General features: G+C 41.0%; 1 protein-coding gene across 2 annotated transcripts in view; it reads right to left on the reverse strand.

Annotated features, from left to right (window-relative positions):
* Positions 1-2,676: 2,676 nt before the first annotated feature.
* DIAPH3 (diaphanous related formin 3) overlaps positions 2,677-17,501 on the reverse strand; it is a 484,281-nt gene continuing 469,456 nt past the window's right edge. For both annotated transcript variants that reach the window (XM_019796633.2, XM_019796631.2), the window contains one exon: positions 2,677-5,592. In XM_019796633.2, the coding sequence (XP_019652192.2) occupies positions 5,330-5,592 (263 nt within the window). In that variant the 3' untranslated portion in view covers positions 2,677-5,329. The remainder of the gene's footprint in view (positions 5,593-17,501) is intronic.

The following is a 17,501-nucleotide window of genomic DNA, read 5'->3' on the forward strand; positions in this document are numbered from 1 at the left end:
ATTTCTCTCCGTGTGTGTGTGTGTGTGTGTGTGTGTTTAAATCTCCCCTTTGATTTCTTGGTTGACCTATTGGTTGTTTAGTAGCATCTTGTTCAGCCTTCATGTGTTTGGTTTTTTTCCAGTTATTTTTCTTGTAATGAATCTGTAGTTTCATATGTTGTCGTCAGAAAAGATACTTGATATGATTTCAGTCTTCTTAAATTCTTTCAGACTGGTTTTGTGCCCTAACATGTAATCTATCCTGGACAGTGTTCCATGTTGCCCTGAAAAGAATGTGTATTCTGTGGTTTTTGAATGAAATGTTCTGTATATGTCTGCAAAGTCCATCTGGTCTAATGCGTTATTCACAGATATTTTCCATCCCATCATGACTGGGCCATGACTGGGGCAGGTGCACTGGTGGGTAGAGTTGCCCCCCAGCCCAGCTGGTGGCAATGGCTGGCTGTGACTGCTATGGCACACTGTTGGACAGGGGTAGCCCTCAGTGTGGCTGGCTGAGAGGCCTCAATGCAGCTATTGGGAATGCTGGTTGGTGGGGCTGGCTTTCCACTTCTCTGGGGAAGGAGCAGATGTGGAGGGGTGCACATGACTTAAAATTAGTCAATAAATTTCCTTCAGGTATAACCCAGGTGTTTTTTAAATTGCTATCTCTGGTTGGGTCTTGGAATGCATGATAGAGTGTCCTGACCCTTTAAGAGCACATCTTTCATTTCTTTCTTTCTTTTTTTAAGATTTTATTTATTTGACAGAGAAAGAGACAGTCAGCGAGAGAGGGAACACAAGCAGGGGGAGTGGGAGAGGAAGAAGCAGGATCCCAGCAGAGCTCGATCCCAGGACTCTGGGATCATGCCCTGAGCTGAAGGCAGACGCTTAACAACTGAGCCACCCATGCGCCCCTGAGATTTTCCATTTCTTATAGCCCTTGGGCTGTCCAGCATTAAGCCCTGCTGATTTTCAAAGCTGGAAATTATGAGGGCAGATCCCCACAGGGGGGTAGGGCATGTGTGTCCCTGATGTGGGGCTTGATCCCTCTGCTCCTCAGGGAGGACCTCCTGCCTCAGCTATCACTCTGGTTTGTGGGTTGCTGTGTTGGGGATTTTGTTCACAGTTGTGTCTCTGCCTCACCTACCCTTCTCAACATGGCTCTTTGTATCTTCAGCTGTGGACTAGCTGCTCTGCTGGGCTTGGGTTGTTCTGAGTGAACTGCACTCTATGTTGTTGCAGCCTGGACGGGTCTGTGGGAGGAGCTGAATTCAGGGTCCTCCTGCTCTGCCGTCTTCCCAAATCCCAGGATATACTCTCCTTATACCCGTCATAAAAGGCAAAGATCGGTTTAGGAATAATGAACTTTTATGGTTTAGGTTACATTATTTTCATTTTATGGAGAGATTTGGATTCCATTGTGAAATGCCATCCAGTCGTCATGGTTCTTTGGCAACTTCCTGTGTTTTTGCTAAAATGTAGCTCTTAGGGCAAAATGGCTTCACAGTTTGGCCCCAGGACATATTTAAGGAACACTCTTGCCCGGCAAGGCCACGTAATAACCACATTTAACAACTGACTAGACAAAACTGAGTATTGTTACACTGCCAGCTTACAATTCCTGGATTTCAAAAATTTTAATAATAAATACGAAGAAAAAGAATACGAAGACTACTTTTTGAGTTTCAAACAAATTAGCAGTTTATTTTTTAGGACCTGTTGCTTTCGAAAAGTTACATAGTCAGTACAAAAGGTTGGCACAAAAGTAACCATGAAATATGCTCCCAGCCCACCTGTGCTTCCCCATAAAGGAGAGTTTAAGATGAAATATAGCATAGATATAAATTATAGCCTAAATGATTGAGTTTTTGACTAGGAAACTCAAAGTTTTTGATATAAATTATTGAAACTGTCTACTTCTTCATATAAACTTTGATATATTTTGTTTAAATATTTAAATGTTAACAAAGGACATACGTGAATATAGAGTAGTACCCTCCCGGCCCCCATTTCTGGTTTAATGTTCCGTGGTTGCAGTTGTGTGTGGTCAACCGTAGTCTGGAAGCAGAGGATCCTCCCACTGACGTAATGTCAGAGGTGACCAGTACCCTAATGCTATGTCTGTGTCGTTCCCCTCGCTTCGAATCATCATGGAGGCATTTTATCAGCTCATGTCACAAAAAGAAGGGTGAGTATAGTACACTAAGATATATATATATATATATATTTTTTTTTTTTTTTAAAGATTTTATTTATTCGACAGAGATAGAGACAGCCAGAGAGAGAGGGAACACAAGCAGGGGGAGTGGGAGAGGAAGAAGCAGGCTCATAGCAGAGGAGCCTGATGTGGGACTTGATCCCATAATGCCGGGATCACGCCCTGAGCCGAAGGCAGACGCTTAACCGCTGTGCCACCCAGGTGCCCCTAAGATATATTTTTTTTAAGATTTATTTGAGAGAGAGGGAGACAGTAGGGGCAGAGGGAGAGAAACTCAAGCAGACTCTGTGCTGAGCATGGAGCCTGACATGGGGGCTCAATCCCACAACTCTGAGCCAAAATCAAGAGTTGGATGCTCAACTGACGAAACCACCCAGGAGCCCCTACATTAAGATATTTTTTTTTTAAAGATTTTATTTATTATTTATTTGACAGAGATAGAGACAGCCAGTGAGAGAGGGAACACGAGCAGAGGGAGTGGGAGAGGAAGAAGCAGGCTCATAGCGGAGGAGCCTGATGTGGGACTCGATCCCGTAACGCCGGGATCACTCCCTGAGCTGAAGGCAGATGCTTAACCGCTGTGCCCACCCAGGCGCCCTACATTAAGATATTTTGATAGAGGCTATATTCATATAACTTTTATTATAGTATATTGTTATAAATATTCTATTAGTTACTACTGTTAATCTCTTACTGTGCCTAATTTATAAATTAAACTGTGTGTAGGAAAAAGCATAATACATATAGGGTTTGGTACCATCTGCAATTTTCGTCATCCCCTGGCGGGGGCTGTCATTAAATGTATCCCCTGAGGATGGGGGAGGGGGCGGGACATACTGTATGATTAGATTGCTTCCCTTGTTTTTAAATCACTTCAGATATTTGACTGGGAAAACTTACTAGCAGCAGGTCTTTGATTTTGGACAACTCAGAGATCATTTAGTTGTCTGTGTGTGTTTGCCAAATTCTCTACACTGACCAGAGAGGGGATGAGAACCTCTCTGGGGTTTGTCACTGGCCTGGATGGAACGTCCTGGTCAAGGGTGCTGAGCTGTGTTTTGGATTCAAGTTTACCTGCTAATTCAAATGAATAAGACTGTTTGCCCAGAAACATGAAACTGTACCTCACTGTCTGCCCTCAAATTAAAGGTCATCGCTATAGTTTCCAGCTACAGTTGGCTAAAGGAATATTAAGAATTTTCCATAAAACCCGAATCAATCATACCCATTGTTGAAATATCTGCAGCAGAAAATGATCTGTTTCTTGGTTGGCTCTTACCGCTGTGGGCTCTTTAGCTGTGGCGAGGAAAATCTGAAACATGGTCCCCTATTCCGGCCTGCTCAGACTCCTGTCAGCGACGGGGAGCGAGCGGGCCGCTGACCCGCAGGAGGCCAGCCCCTGCTGGAGCGCTCCTGGCTTCGGGCTCCTGGTCCTCCTGCTAGACCGTTGTCCTTTGGCTCCCGCAGACAGCTGCTCTGGGGCCTGACGGCTCCGGTTTGGTCTTGCCTGCATTCTTCTGCCCCTGGGGGTCTGTGTCATCTTCGCTTCCCTTTACTTGCCAGGCTGCTGCTCCCGTGGGGCTGCTCCCCGGCCCCAAGTTTCTAGAGTGTTTACCTGCCACCTGGTATGTCCCAACTATCTGGTTGAATTTCAGTTTTGTTTCTGAAAAGCCCCAGCCTTTGCAGGATCACGTGAAGAACCGACAGTCAACACTCTCTTATTTAGCTTCTTTTCTTGCCGTTAGGGTCCTGTCTGCTAAAATGCATCACCATCCTTCACCTTTCTTGAGTTTGAAGATTTGTTCTCAGGAAAATATGCATTTTGCCCTCCAGTTGCAAATCCTATTTCAGCAATACAGAGGAGAACAATTTCTTCCTACACAGGCTGTGGATCGCACCATTCCCCAATGTCTATAAACAGGGCCTGGTTCATAGTTCTAATTAATTAACTTTATTAACTTGGAGCTGAAAGGAGGTGGCAACTTAAACAAGGAAATAAAAAGCAGTGGGCCTCGCCAGACTGGTTCCACATAACTGCTTTTTAACTGAAGGTAAAAGAGCAGTCATTTATTTACTGCGCGTAATAAAGCAAAGTAGACGCTTAGATGGCAGAGCAGTCTACTTACAGCTTATCCATAGAATACGCTACCTACAAAAAAGCCCCAATTTTTTGTCATTTAGTGCAAGTAGCGAGTTTATTTTCTTGAATATAGAATTAAGAGTTAACGTGATGCCCCAAATGAGGTAAAATTGCAACATTTGCATAGGAAAACCTTCCTTGACACACTTTAGATCTTTGTTAAACTTATTGTCAGATCAAAGAAATCGCAATTTCAAGTTTGTTCACAGAAAAAAAAAAAATCTGTTACTCGGGAAATTTCAGAATGGCAATTCTATCCCAAAGTCACAATTACCAAGGGAAAAACGCTCTCTCAGTTGAGAGTTTGGGCAGCACTGTAATACCGTAGCCGTCCACTTGTTACAAAAGCAGGTGCATTTTACAAAGAGTGCATACATTCCTAGTACATGATTTTTGGAAATGTGCTCAATGGCCTTAGAGTCTCCTACAGGGTCTAATTAACATGAATTCAACAATGATAACAACGAGCTTACATGCATTTCCTCACAGCTCTCTCATATTCAATTTTATGTTTTCGATGCTATGTTGTTAGCTTGAAGAGCCAAATGGAAGAGAAACCTGGGCCCATATAAACAACATGCTTGAGATATGTATGTATATATATCAAGAGTTGACGATGATTTGACGTTCATTAACGCTGAAAACAGGATGGTAAAAATTACAGTGACTTACAAAAATGGTATTTTCTTCAGGACACATTGCTGAACACATGGCCACCTACCTGTTTTCTAAAGCATTATGTATAATTTCACTACCAAATATAGAACACATGGATACCAGGAGACAAGAAAAGCATTAAAACCCATTACAATCTTGAATAGGCCAAGACCTCAAGTACATAGAAAAAGCATGTTATATATTAGAAAAACAAAGCTAAATATCATAATTTAAACCATATAAAGTCACCTATATAAAACAATTCTTTTTCCAAGTGGTATAGCTTAGAGCATGGCTTTATATTTGGCTGAATCATTTTTTACTAGTTTAATTTATAAAGCTCGTAATCTTGCCAGCAGGGCTTCAACTTCGGGAACAGATTCATTTTTAGAAACAGAGCCAAGAAGTTCCATTTCCTTTTTTCTGTTGCTTTCTACATTACAGGCTTCCTTCTTCTCAACTGCCTTGATCCTCCCCATAGACGTATGAGTGTCTAGATTATAATTAAGCTCCTTGGCGACTGGAGTTCTCGTTGAGTTGCAATTGATATTGTAGTGTGAACGTGACCCTTCTGTCAACTGCACTTTCTGATTTTCTACAGTTAGGAAGAAAGAAACAGAAAACTTATCACTGCTATAAGCAAGGACTATGCACATTATGAAACATTAATTTAAAATAATTATTATCCAACAAGTCCTCTTAGATAAATTAAAATATTCAGAGATAGATTGGAAATACACATAATTTAAGAATAAACTAAAATATAAATAGACAACCCTTTCCTTAGCATACATGCTGATTTCCTTCTGGTCTCTGCTCAAATGTTCTACTAAGCAGAGAGGCATTCTAGGACCATCCAGCAGAAAGAGCACTGCCCCTTTCCATCACACATTGACCCCTCTTCATAGAATGCTTAACCACCAGACACATCATGTACCTGTTTACTTGTCCACTGTCTCTTTAGTAGGATGTAAGCTCCAAGACAGCAGGGGGTGCTGTTCTAAATACTAAACACCACTTGAAAGTCAGTGCTTAAAATGGCCCTGGGGCAAAGTGGTGCTCCATATGCACTGGGTAAGGAAATCCTCTCCATACTCTAGTACCCAAGACATGCATTAGTTGGACTAATTAATAATGAGATTTTCTTTTTTTTCTAAAAAACAAAACAAAAGTTTCTATTAGGTCTTTAAAAACTCAATGATTTCCTTCAAAAGATACATTGCATTTGGCAGGCAAATTAAACCTTCCTAGCAAATCAAAATTATGTCCTAATCTGTCAAATACACACACATATATTCATAGACATGTATACATATGCACACATATATTCTTTTATTGGTAAGTGACAGTGAGCCTGGCGTGGAAGGCTGCAAGGGGGGAGTTGCAATAGCTAATAACTGATGGCTCTGGCTGATTGACTTTTGCAAGGAATGCTAGATTTTTTTTTTTTTTAAATTAACTGACTGGCCTATTGCACAACCTTATGAGTTATTAGGCCTCAAACTGTTAAAAAACAGACACCCTCAATATTCATGTAACCTTGAATGGGGCTTGAAAATGGCTTCAACAAACTTGACATGACATTTAAAGTTTTTTGGTTATTCGCTGAGAGATGTTCCATTATCCCAATAGTAATGACTTTGGAGCACAAGCAGTCACTCATGACAGTGTGTTTTATGTGAGCGCTGAAAATTCCAACCGAAAACAGCTTGTACATTAAAAGGAGGCTGCTGAGATATTTACTGCACTGTCATTTCCTGACCAGGGGCTTCCAGTGATGGATGAGTGTTTTACACACCTTCTTGGACAATCTCAACAAATTTTAGAAGTATGATCACCTTTTAGCTGTTGGAAGAAATAAATACAGTTTTCCTATCACCTTCTCTATCAGGTGGGCAATTGTTACTCAAAAATCAAAATCGAACGGAGCACGGATTTTCTTAGAGCTGTTTATGCTTTATAAATGATAACGTACATATTGTGTATGCAGTAAAGAGGACAGAGGTCATAGGATTCCTGCAGTTCCCATGACTGCACACATTTTTTTTTTTTTTAATATATATAGTATCCACCTTCCTGCCCCCAGAATGTCTGAGACTGCATTTGTAGCTAAGTGGACATCTTTGGTCAGCTTATTGCTCCTTTCCCCCAGATGTTCCCATCTTCTTTTGTCATGTGATTTCTTGTGAATGACTCCATCATGATGATATCGCCAACGAAGTCGCGGGTATTCTGCCGGGCAACTCTAGCTCCAGTTGTGATGGCAAAGACGACGTTAAGTTGGCTAAAATATGGGTGTATAATAAACACAAAGTATTCCCTACTTTACTACTGTAAAATGTATCAAGCCCAATTCCATATGTGGCAAAATGAAAAAAGAGTGTGGGATTTTGAGGATTGAAATCTACACTTCTGCTTGGCTTTAACAAGTTAACCTTTTGTCTCTCATGTTCTAATAATCGACGTCCAAGAGTAGTTGTGGGAATTAATGCAAACGACGTGGGTGACACCAGCTTCAAGATACTAGTTTTCCCCTTCTATGAAAGCTGCTTTTTTTTTTTTTTTTAAAGATTGATTTATTTGAGCAAGAGAATGAGCAGTGGGGAGGGACAGAGAGAGAGAGAAGCAGACTTTCTGTAGAGCAAAGAGCCCGAAATGGGGCTCCATCCCAGGACCCTGGGATCATGACCTGAGCCAAAGGCAGACACTTAACCGACTGAGCCACCCAGACGCCCCTCTATAAAAGTTTAAGGAATGCATTTACCACCCAAGGCTGACCTTTTCTGACTTTCTAGTGACTGTACCGGTGAGGCCAGAAATATCATTTTATTAACAGCTTGCATTTATATAGCACCTTTATTTCTAAAGCTTTTGTTGCACTTTAAACATTACCTACCCTCATTTTATAGATTGAGAGGTAAAAGCAAAAGGAGGTTAAGTTATTTGGTTAGACTTAGTTACTGAGTAAATCAGTGGCAGAAGCCAAATGCTGTCTCTAGAGATACTAAGGCTGTCTTTTTTTTTTTTTTTTAAGATTTTATTTATTTATTTGACAGAGAGAGAGAGAGACAGACAGCGAGAGAAGGAACACAAGCAGGGGGAGCGGGAGAGGGAGAAGCAGGCTTCCCGGTGAGCAGGGAGCCCAACTAGAGATACTAAGGCTGTCTTAAACAAATCTGAAAAGCTTTTTGCCAAGGAAAAGTGCTAAGTAATTCAAAGTTAAGTTTCATAATAATCATATCCTGTACTATACCTCAAAATGCTTTCTGTCCCATTTAATTCTCTCAGTAACTTTATAAAGCAGAGCGTAGACCCATGTAAACTACCTCAGTACAGTATGTCCAAGGTCATACACGTGCTCCTTTTCCTTCTGGGTCTTACTGAAATTCACGACAATGAATTTCAAATATGACCTTCCTACTACTGCAATTCCCTCATCTGTTCTTCCATTCTCCTAGACAAATATTTCACACCTTCTCCTTTCTTATCAAATGTTCAATGTGTTCTCCTTCACTGTCATTTAATTCGTTCAGAGAAACAATTAGAAGAGAACTCCCACAAGCTTCCACCCGCCCCCAATGTCTATCTGCTTACTGCATATAGACTGCTTCCCTCCTTAGGGTCTTCTGTGCTCCCCTCTGATGACAAAGCTTCACAGTAAGCACCACATACTACTGTCATTTGTCTATTCAAGGACATCCCTCTGGTAGCTGTGTCCTTTATCTAAGGAAAGGTTTCCTTCATGTAATCACTCCCCTCAGCATACAAGTATGTTGTAATAACCCCAATCTTTAGAGAAAAAAAGATGTATTTGACTCCACATCCTCCATTTACTACCTCAATTGTTGACTGCTTTTATAGCAAAACATCTCGGAAGAATTGCCCACTCTTACTGTCTCAGTTCTTCTCTTCCTATTTTTCTCTTGAACCCACTCCAATCATGCTTTTGACTCTTTACTCTTCTGAAACCGCTCTTGTCAAGGTCGCTAATAAACTGTGTGTTGCTAACAGCAAGGACTGTATATCCACTTGGATATTTTAGTCCTTCTTTACTCAACCTATGCCAGATCCAAGGATGAAATGCCTGGCAGAGCCCGCGCTGTTCTCTGTTTGCTCTTTGAACTTCTTTGGAGCCTTAGGTGAATAAGCACTGGGTGGAGCAAAGCAGGCAAGAGCATTTCCACTCTTTTAAGGAAACTCCAATATTATTTCGTTCCTACAGCACGCCCACAGGTAAGAGAACAACCAAGCTAGCATTTAGCTCTTCTGTAGTTTCAGGTGGAGAATCTTTTATGAGAAGCGACAGTCAAGATGACACACAAAGGAAAGTGGCCATTCCTGAAACCACCAAAGAAATAAAAAAGTAAGTCCACCAGGTCTTCTTGAAGACTCAGCTTAGAGCTCTTAGATAACAACTCTTCACTGCAGCCCTCACATTTCTCTCTCCGCATCTCAGTAGTCTCCAGGCGGGGACTGTTGCAGTCTCTCTCTCTCTGCTTTGTTCCCAGTCATGGGAACTGCGGAACTGAGAACATCTCATCTGAAATTGCAACGCTGATAAAGCTGAGAGCGAGGAGTCTGCATCCCACTGCCACTAGCCACGATGCTTACAGGTAGAAGGGAGCTCCCAAGTGGGATGTTCACTTTTATTATAATGTTGGTTCAAAGCCAGGTGGCTTTTGCCATTACTATTATTTTAAACATTGGCTATTGGTGGCTTCATGGGGGCTGGACTATAGATACAAATTCCACACAAAAACATGCACTTGGTTTCTAAATGGCTCACTTCAAACACCGAGGGTTGGCACAACGCTGTAAGTTGGAGAGAACTCTCAATAGTGCTCAGAGGCATAAAATAAATTGTAATTTGAAGCCGGCGGGCTCATTGCCTTTTCCCAAGAAATTAGACCATTCCAAATATAAGATGACAAACTTGGACTCTTTCAATGAAAGATAAGACTGGGGTATCAAAATAAAAAAAACATTTTCTATATCCCATCAATTCTAATCCCCCAGTATACATTTTTAAATGGAAACTAAAAAAATTAAGGCAAAGCAGAACGGTTGCTTAACTTTCCAGAGAGAGGAGGTTTGTGCTATTATTTTATGAATCAAATCCAGGGCTTTACAAGATGTTACAATTGATGTCTGTGAAGGGAAGTGTGATATATCTAGGACTACGGCCAATACCCAGGGCCATTGGTGATTATGGTACAGATGGCAAGGACCAGCTGCTATCCTTAGTAGTAGGTCAGTAAGGGAATCTAATCCACACATCTTATTTCTACGTTTCTGTGGACATAAACTGTGAGAATACATGCTATTTTCCTTTAAGGAAAAAAAAAATCCCCACCCTCCCTTATTTCAGTTTAATTCCTCGTATGATTCCCATTCTAAGAATTGATTCTGGAGTCCCACCACGGCTTTTTTTTTTCCCCCTAAAACTGAATGAAAAGTTGAAACCTGTTGAAAAGTTGAATGGCTCTTAAATACAGAGAACCCCCTGGACTTGAATAAAAGCCTTACATTAGATTTAGGGCTGGATCCCGCATGACCTTTGGCAGAGTATAGACGTGGATGACAAAGCTAAACAAACAAACCTGAAACAAGAAACACTCACCCTCTTGAGCTAATTTTTCCCTTGTTCCCCCCCCCCCCCCCGGAACACAAAAAACAGGAAACTAGGGAAGTTTCTGACAAGAGAGTAAACATAAATATATGCAACTGGGCCTCCACATGAGGAAATCTTTCAGCCAACAGTTGTTATCCTTCTTAAGCTGAGGCCAGGCTGAGGCCCTGGCTGATGGCCCTTGGGGAAAACCCTCTCAGCTGCAGGAAATATCAGTTATGGTTTAGAAAGAGGTATTATTCCCTTTAAGTCAGTATTGATCCCCTATCACATTGTGGTTCTAATGGGCACTGGCTTCTTAGAAGTGCCAACTCTCAGATGAAATATAAAATTGAGCTCCTGCCTTTTGTGGTCACTGGTGAGCCTGTGGCAGCTTTGACAGAAGGAAGAATACAAAACTCTGGTGTCCTAAGTTGACTGCCTCTGTTCGGTCTTCCAGAAGTTCGGTCTCTCTTCCTCGTTCTTTACCTTTTGCTCTTAACTATTACTTTGACCTACTAAGTAGCTCTTTGTTTCACCCCAGAAATGCCTTTACTTTGGTGAGAGAAAAAAATAACCCATAAATATAATTTTTAAAGCACTACTGGGTGTACATGATAGTAAAGTGTGTGACAAATATATGTTTTTAATCTATGCAATAACTGAAGTTAGTGCGGCTGCCAGCAGCCCATTTCCCTGTGGTTTTCCTTACTGTTGATTTACTGATGCTATAAATAATTGTCTTCCCTTAGTTTCATTTCATTGTTCATTTTATCTTTTGTATTGAAAATGTATAAAAATGACAAAAAGAGCAAAAGGGCACTTTGTATACAGTCAAAATCTCTTGGGAGTGCCAAGAGACTTCCTGAAACCCATTACATAAAAACAAAAAACAACAGAACAATTACTCCCCCAATTCAAAAAAGACAAAGAGAATGATAAAGGATATCTCTGAATAGAGGAGATAATTGACACTTGTTAAAGAAACATGTACAAAATGGAGTCACTTGTGCTGAGCCCCATGTCACCAAGCCAAGACTTTATACCTAACCTAACTACAGTTTCAGCCTCACCCAGGAATGTAACTAAAGGCTACCAATCAATCTGGAATTACCTGGCCAGCACTAGTAAGGTCATCTGCCTAATAAACCTTTCTGTCTCCTTTCAAAGGAAGGTGACTTTGCCTGAAATAATACCCCCTTTCCTCACCTCACCTCCTTTCAGCCTATAAAAGTCTTCCATTTCTTACAGCTCCTTGAATCTCCTCACTATGTGCTAGATGGGATGCTGCCCGATTCATAAATTTCTGAATAAAGCCAGCTTGATCTTCCCATTTACTCAGTTGAATTTTTGTTTTCTAATAGATTTGGTGGCAGAGTGGGATCTGAAGTGAGCTTTTGGGAGCTTTGGAAACAACTGGAAACACAGGAGTGGTACCCATAAATGTTTTTGAGTTTTTTCTTGCCATTTCTGAGGGCTGTAAGTTCCTCTTGATTCTGACTTCAGCTTTTGCATTGAGCTTCTAATCTAATTGGCTTTCTAGTCAGTTCAAAATTGGGAGCAGCTGGTAGTTCAGGCCACAATTCTTGTTTAATTGGCCCTTGATTCGGTCCCCAAATCCACATGGGAACTGTTAGTGGGAGTTTGCAGTTCCCCAGTTATGTGGAGCTCTCAGTCCCCATTTGTTGAGGTCTGCTGCTTTAGTATTTCCTCCAGGCCAAGGTTCCATGGTGGGAATTGGTAGTGGGCCATACAGGGCCTTTTCTTGTCTGGGCTGCAGCAACATCTTTTGGTTACTGCTGGTGTATTAGGGTGCACAGGTTTGTCTGTCTTGTTTTGTGTAGATAAAGGCTATTGCTAAAGGAATCTGGGAAGCAGATGCAAAATTGCAGGCAAAGCATTTTAAAAGCTGTTACAGCTTATGCCACCTAACCCATGTTAGGATAAGTTGGTCATGGGACAGGTCAGATTGACCCTTGTCACAGGCCAGCCTCAAATTCTGTGCAGTGAGGTATACGGCAAACACCACAGAACCCTCAAGCCAAGAGGCATATCCCTTTTAAGTTTGACTCCAAGAGATCCAAAGGCTTAGCTTTAAAAAAAAAAATTAAAAAATGAGATCCTTAAATTCTAGAGTGTACCACCTTCCAGCATACCTGTTTATTTCATGTCTAAGAACTATGGTTACAGAACATATAAGTATTACTTATAAAATCTTACTGAAGGCAACCAAGATTGTTCATTTAAGAAGTGAACTCAAAAGCAAGAGTTTCTGAATTAAACAGAATGGGGTACCTTCTAAAAACTTTAAGATTCTTGGGGCGCCTGGGTGGCTCAGTTGTTAAGCGTCTGCCTTTGGCTCAGGGCATGATCCTGGCATTCTGGGATCGAGCCCCACATTAGGCTCCTCTGCTGGGAGCCTGCTTCTTCCTCTCCCACTCCCCCTGCCTGTGTTCCCTCTCTTGCTGGCTGTCTCTCTCTCTGTCAAATAAATAAATAAAATCTTTAAAAAAAAATAAAAGCTTTAAGATTCCAAATTGTAGCAAAAGGCTCATGAAAACTTAAAGACACAAGAGGTACCTAAAACAAAGGATGATAAAACTGACAAGGACCCCTACTGTTCTCCTCTACCTTCTGTTACCTGAGTACTCACATTCTAACTCTGTCTGAACTGCGTCTCCACTCTGAAGAGACTATTAAGCAGTTATCTTTACAATAAAACCACCAAAAGTTATGGGTGATCCTTCTCAGGTATCTCTCATTCCTTGATAAAAAATGTAAATAAGGGCCACAATTATGGAATTTTCCTAAAGGGAGGATCCCCAAGAGTGTTCTGAAGAATTTAGTCATTACTGGGGCCTTATCAGCTTGTACAAATGATGGTGGAGCCCAAGAATGGATGTGGGAAGCAAAATGGCAAAATACCCAGGATGATTTTTGAGATGCTTGATTTTCAACATGGTCCCCTCATGGACCAATAAAAGCTCACAAAATAGCAACTAATCTTTTACAAGCCATTCCTAGGGTCTTCCCTGCCTGCAGGGATTGTTTGTTATTCAAACACACAAAAGATAAATCTATCTTCCTACAGCATTCCAGGTTCCATGCAATAAACATCACCCAGCCTGCTCCTGCATTATCTCCTGAGTGGACTGAAAAAAGGCAGAGCGCAGAATGGAAGATCACCAGTGCCTCTGAACTTGCATCCACAGCTGAGCACTGTGTAAGGTCTTTGGAACACAACCACAAACAAAAGTCTACCAAGTGAGTGACCTTACAGCTACAACACATCCAAGGTCACGTACCTGAGATAAACCCTGGCTGCCCACATCACACCCTCTAGGCATCCACCATTAGAATGATGACCCAAGGGTTAATGTTTCATTTGTAATCAACTGGGACACTGGAAAAAGAAGTGTACTCAAAGGTCCTATGCAATTCTTAGCATAAACTCCAGTGAAGTAGCAATTTGGTCAGAAGCTGATCATTGGAGTCTGATGGGAATATTTTTAAGGCTTTCTCCCCTTAGCTAAAATAGAACTATGAAACCAGAAGACAAGAAAAACCTTCCAGTGCCTTCATAAAAGGATTTATGAGTGTATCAGCCTGAGATGTCATTTAAGTTGCAACCCAACTCCTTGAGGAATTAAAAGCAACTGTCCTTATCTTATAAATCTTTACAAAACCAGAGAAGTAGCTCCAGAAACAATTTAAAGTCCACCTATTCTTTTGACCAATCACCAGACCTCCTCTATTTATCTTGAAAGGCTTGTAAATCTTGTAAAAATTTTGGCCTTAAGAAACAAGTCAGGCACAGAGGAACTTGCATTCTTTCCCTGTGCCTTTGAGATGTAAATGTTCTACTTGATCCCTCCAGGAATTCTTACCCAGGTCATCTCTTTAAAATACTAATTTCAGGAATAAGACTGGCTACAGATGGTGGATGTAGGAGACCCTGAACTCACCTCCTCTATAAGCACACCAAATCAACACCTCTTTATAGAACCATTCCTCCTGAAGAACTGAGGGCTGACTGAACAGCTTCTACAAAACCGAAGAGCCCAGATAGAGAATGAAAGAGGGATGGAGCAAAGGGACCTGTGCAGGTTCATCTGCTCTGGGGCACAGAAGAAAAAAAAAACCCACAGTTTAAAAAGGCAACTAGATTATAAAGGAACCAGCCCTAGAGCCCTGCCAAATGGCAGCAGAGCTGCTGGAACTCTCTCCACGTCAGAGGGGCTGGTAAGTGCCACTGTTTGTGTTCCTCCTCCACCTTGATAGTGCAGAGGAGAGCAGGGTCAGGCTCAATAACCAGACTGCCACCTTAGGGAGCCCTGGGCACCTAGCCCGTACCAGCCCCGGATGGCATGATATAAAGGATCTAACCCTAGAACTTGGCCAAAGAGCAGGAGAGCTCTCCAGGACAAATGGGCTGTGAAGTGGTACAGTTTTCATTTCCCCTCCATCTTGATACTGTGGAGAGGAGCAGGGTTCAGGCACCCTAGCCACCCTACCACCCCAGTGAATCCTGGATCCCACAGCCCACACTAGCCCCAGCCATCCCACCAAAGCAACCCAATATGAAACACACTGGGAAACCCCTAATCGGTGCTCACTACAGCTTCAGCCCTCTCACCAAGATGACACAGGCACAAAATACCCTGAAATACTCCAGGCCCATACTCCAGTTCCAGACAACTTGCCTGGGCACCTTCCATACAGAGCACCTTAGGAGGTCCTGGCCTGTGCACTCCTGGGCTCCAGCTGCCACCTGGCAAGAATGCACCCCTTAGCCCTCACATGCTTCAACTTCAGCCACCCTACAAGGGTGCACCCTATAGAGGGCCCTGGGATACCCTGTTTGTAACCACTTCAGCTGTCCTGCTAGGGCACCCTCCATGGAGAGAGCCCTGAGACTGGACTGGCATGCTCACTTCGGCTATGGTCATCCCATCAGGGCAGCCCTAGCACAGAGGGCCCCAGGAATGCCAGCCCATGACAGCCCAAGCTCCAGCCAGCCAAAGTCACCAGATAAACACAGTCTACACAGGGATGACCACACACAAGATCATTTTTCAAGTTTAGAAGTAGGTGTTCTGCTTAATTCATAGAAATAAACACAGAAAGTCAAGCAAAATGAGAAGATGGAGGCATATGTTCCAAAAAAAAGGGGACCAAGACAAAATAAGATAATGTAAATAAAATGAAAATAAACAATCTACCTGATAAAGAATTCAAAGAATAATCATAAAGATTATCACTAGACTTGAGAAAAGAGGAATGAATTCAGAGAAAACATCAACAAAGTGGTGGAATTCATAAAAAAGAACCAGTCAGATGGAGCATATGATAAATGAAATAAAAAATACAAATGAAGGAATCAACAGTGGACTGGAGGTCATGGAAGAACAGATCAGCAATCCTAAATAGCAAAAACAAAAAAAAAATTTTTTTTAAATGAGGACTTTAAAAAGGATAGGTTAAGGGATCTCTCAGACAAATGCATTAGAGGGGGTCCTAGGAAGAAGAGAAAAAGGGGAGAAAACTTATTTGCAGAAATAATAGCTGAAAAGTTCCCTAGCGTAGGGAAGGAAACAGACATCCATGTTCAGGAATCAAAGAAAGTTCCAAACAAGATGAACCCAAGGAAGTCCACCCTACAACACATAATTAAAATGTCAAAGCTTGAAGATTGAGAATTTTAAAAGAGAGAAGCAACTAGTTATGTACAAGGAAACTCCATAAAACAATCAGCTGATATTTCAGCAGAAATTTTGCAGGCCAGAAGCAAGTGACATAATATATACCACACGCTGAAAGGAAAAAATCTACATGCAAGAACACGGTTTGGCACAGTTATCATTCAGAATTGAAGGCGAGATAAAGAGTTTCCCAGACAAATGTTAAAGGAGGCAATCAACACAAAAGTGGCCTTACAAAAAATGTTAAAAGAGCTTCTTTAAATGTAAACCAAGGTCATAATTAGAAGAAAATTATGAAAGGAAAAACATTTCATGAGTAAAAGCAAATATACAGAAAAGGTAGTAGAGCAGCTACTTATAAAGCTAGCATAAAGATTCAAAGACAAAGGCAATAAAACCTATTATATGTAAACAATTAGTAAAAGGAACTTGCAGAATAAAAAGACCTAAAACATGACAACATATACATAAAACATGGAGGCAGGGAGTAAAAATGAAGAATGTGTTCAAACTTAAATGACCATCAACTTAATGTAGACTGCTATACACTTAGGATGTTACATATGAACCTTATGGTAACCATAAATCAAAAATCTGAAATATATATACACAAAAAATAAAAAGGAATCTAAGCATAATATTACAGAAAGTCATCAACCACAAGGAAAGAGTAAGAAAAAAAGTACAAAACAACCAGAAAATTATTAACAAAATGGCAATAAGTACATACATACCAAATTACTTGTAAATGGTCTAAATGTCCCAATAAAAATATATAGCATGGTGGAGTGGAAAAAAAAAAAGACCCATTTACGTACTGTCTACAAAAGACTCACTTCAGGCCTGAAGACATATTTAGACTGAAAATGAGGGGATGAAAAAAAATATTTCATGCAAATGGATGCAAGGGGGAAAAATAAGCTAGGGTAGTAATACTTATATCAGAAAAAATAAACTTTAAAACAAACACTGCGATAAGAGACCAAAAAAAAAAAAAAAAGCTTTATCTAATGATAAAGAGATCCATCCAACAAGAGGATATAACAATTGCTTAACTATGTATGCATCCAACATTGGAGCATCTACATAATATAAAGAAAATATTAATAGACATAAAGGGAGAAATTGATGTTAGTATAATAATATCAGGACACCTTAACACCCCACTTACATCAATGGATAGATTATCCAGGG

Source organism: Ailuropoda melanoleuca, chromosome 7 (assembly GCF_002007445.2).
Source record: "Ailuropoda melanoleuca isolate Jingjing chromosome 7, ASM200744v2, whole genome shotgun sequence".
Lineage (NCBI taxonomy): Eukaryota > Metazoa > Chordata > Mammalia > Carnivora > Ursidae > Ailuropoda > Ailuropoda melanoleuca.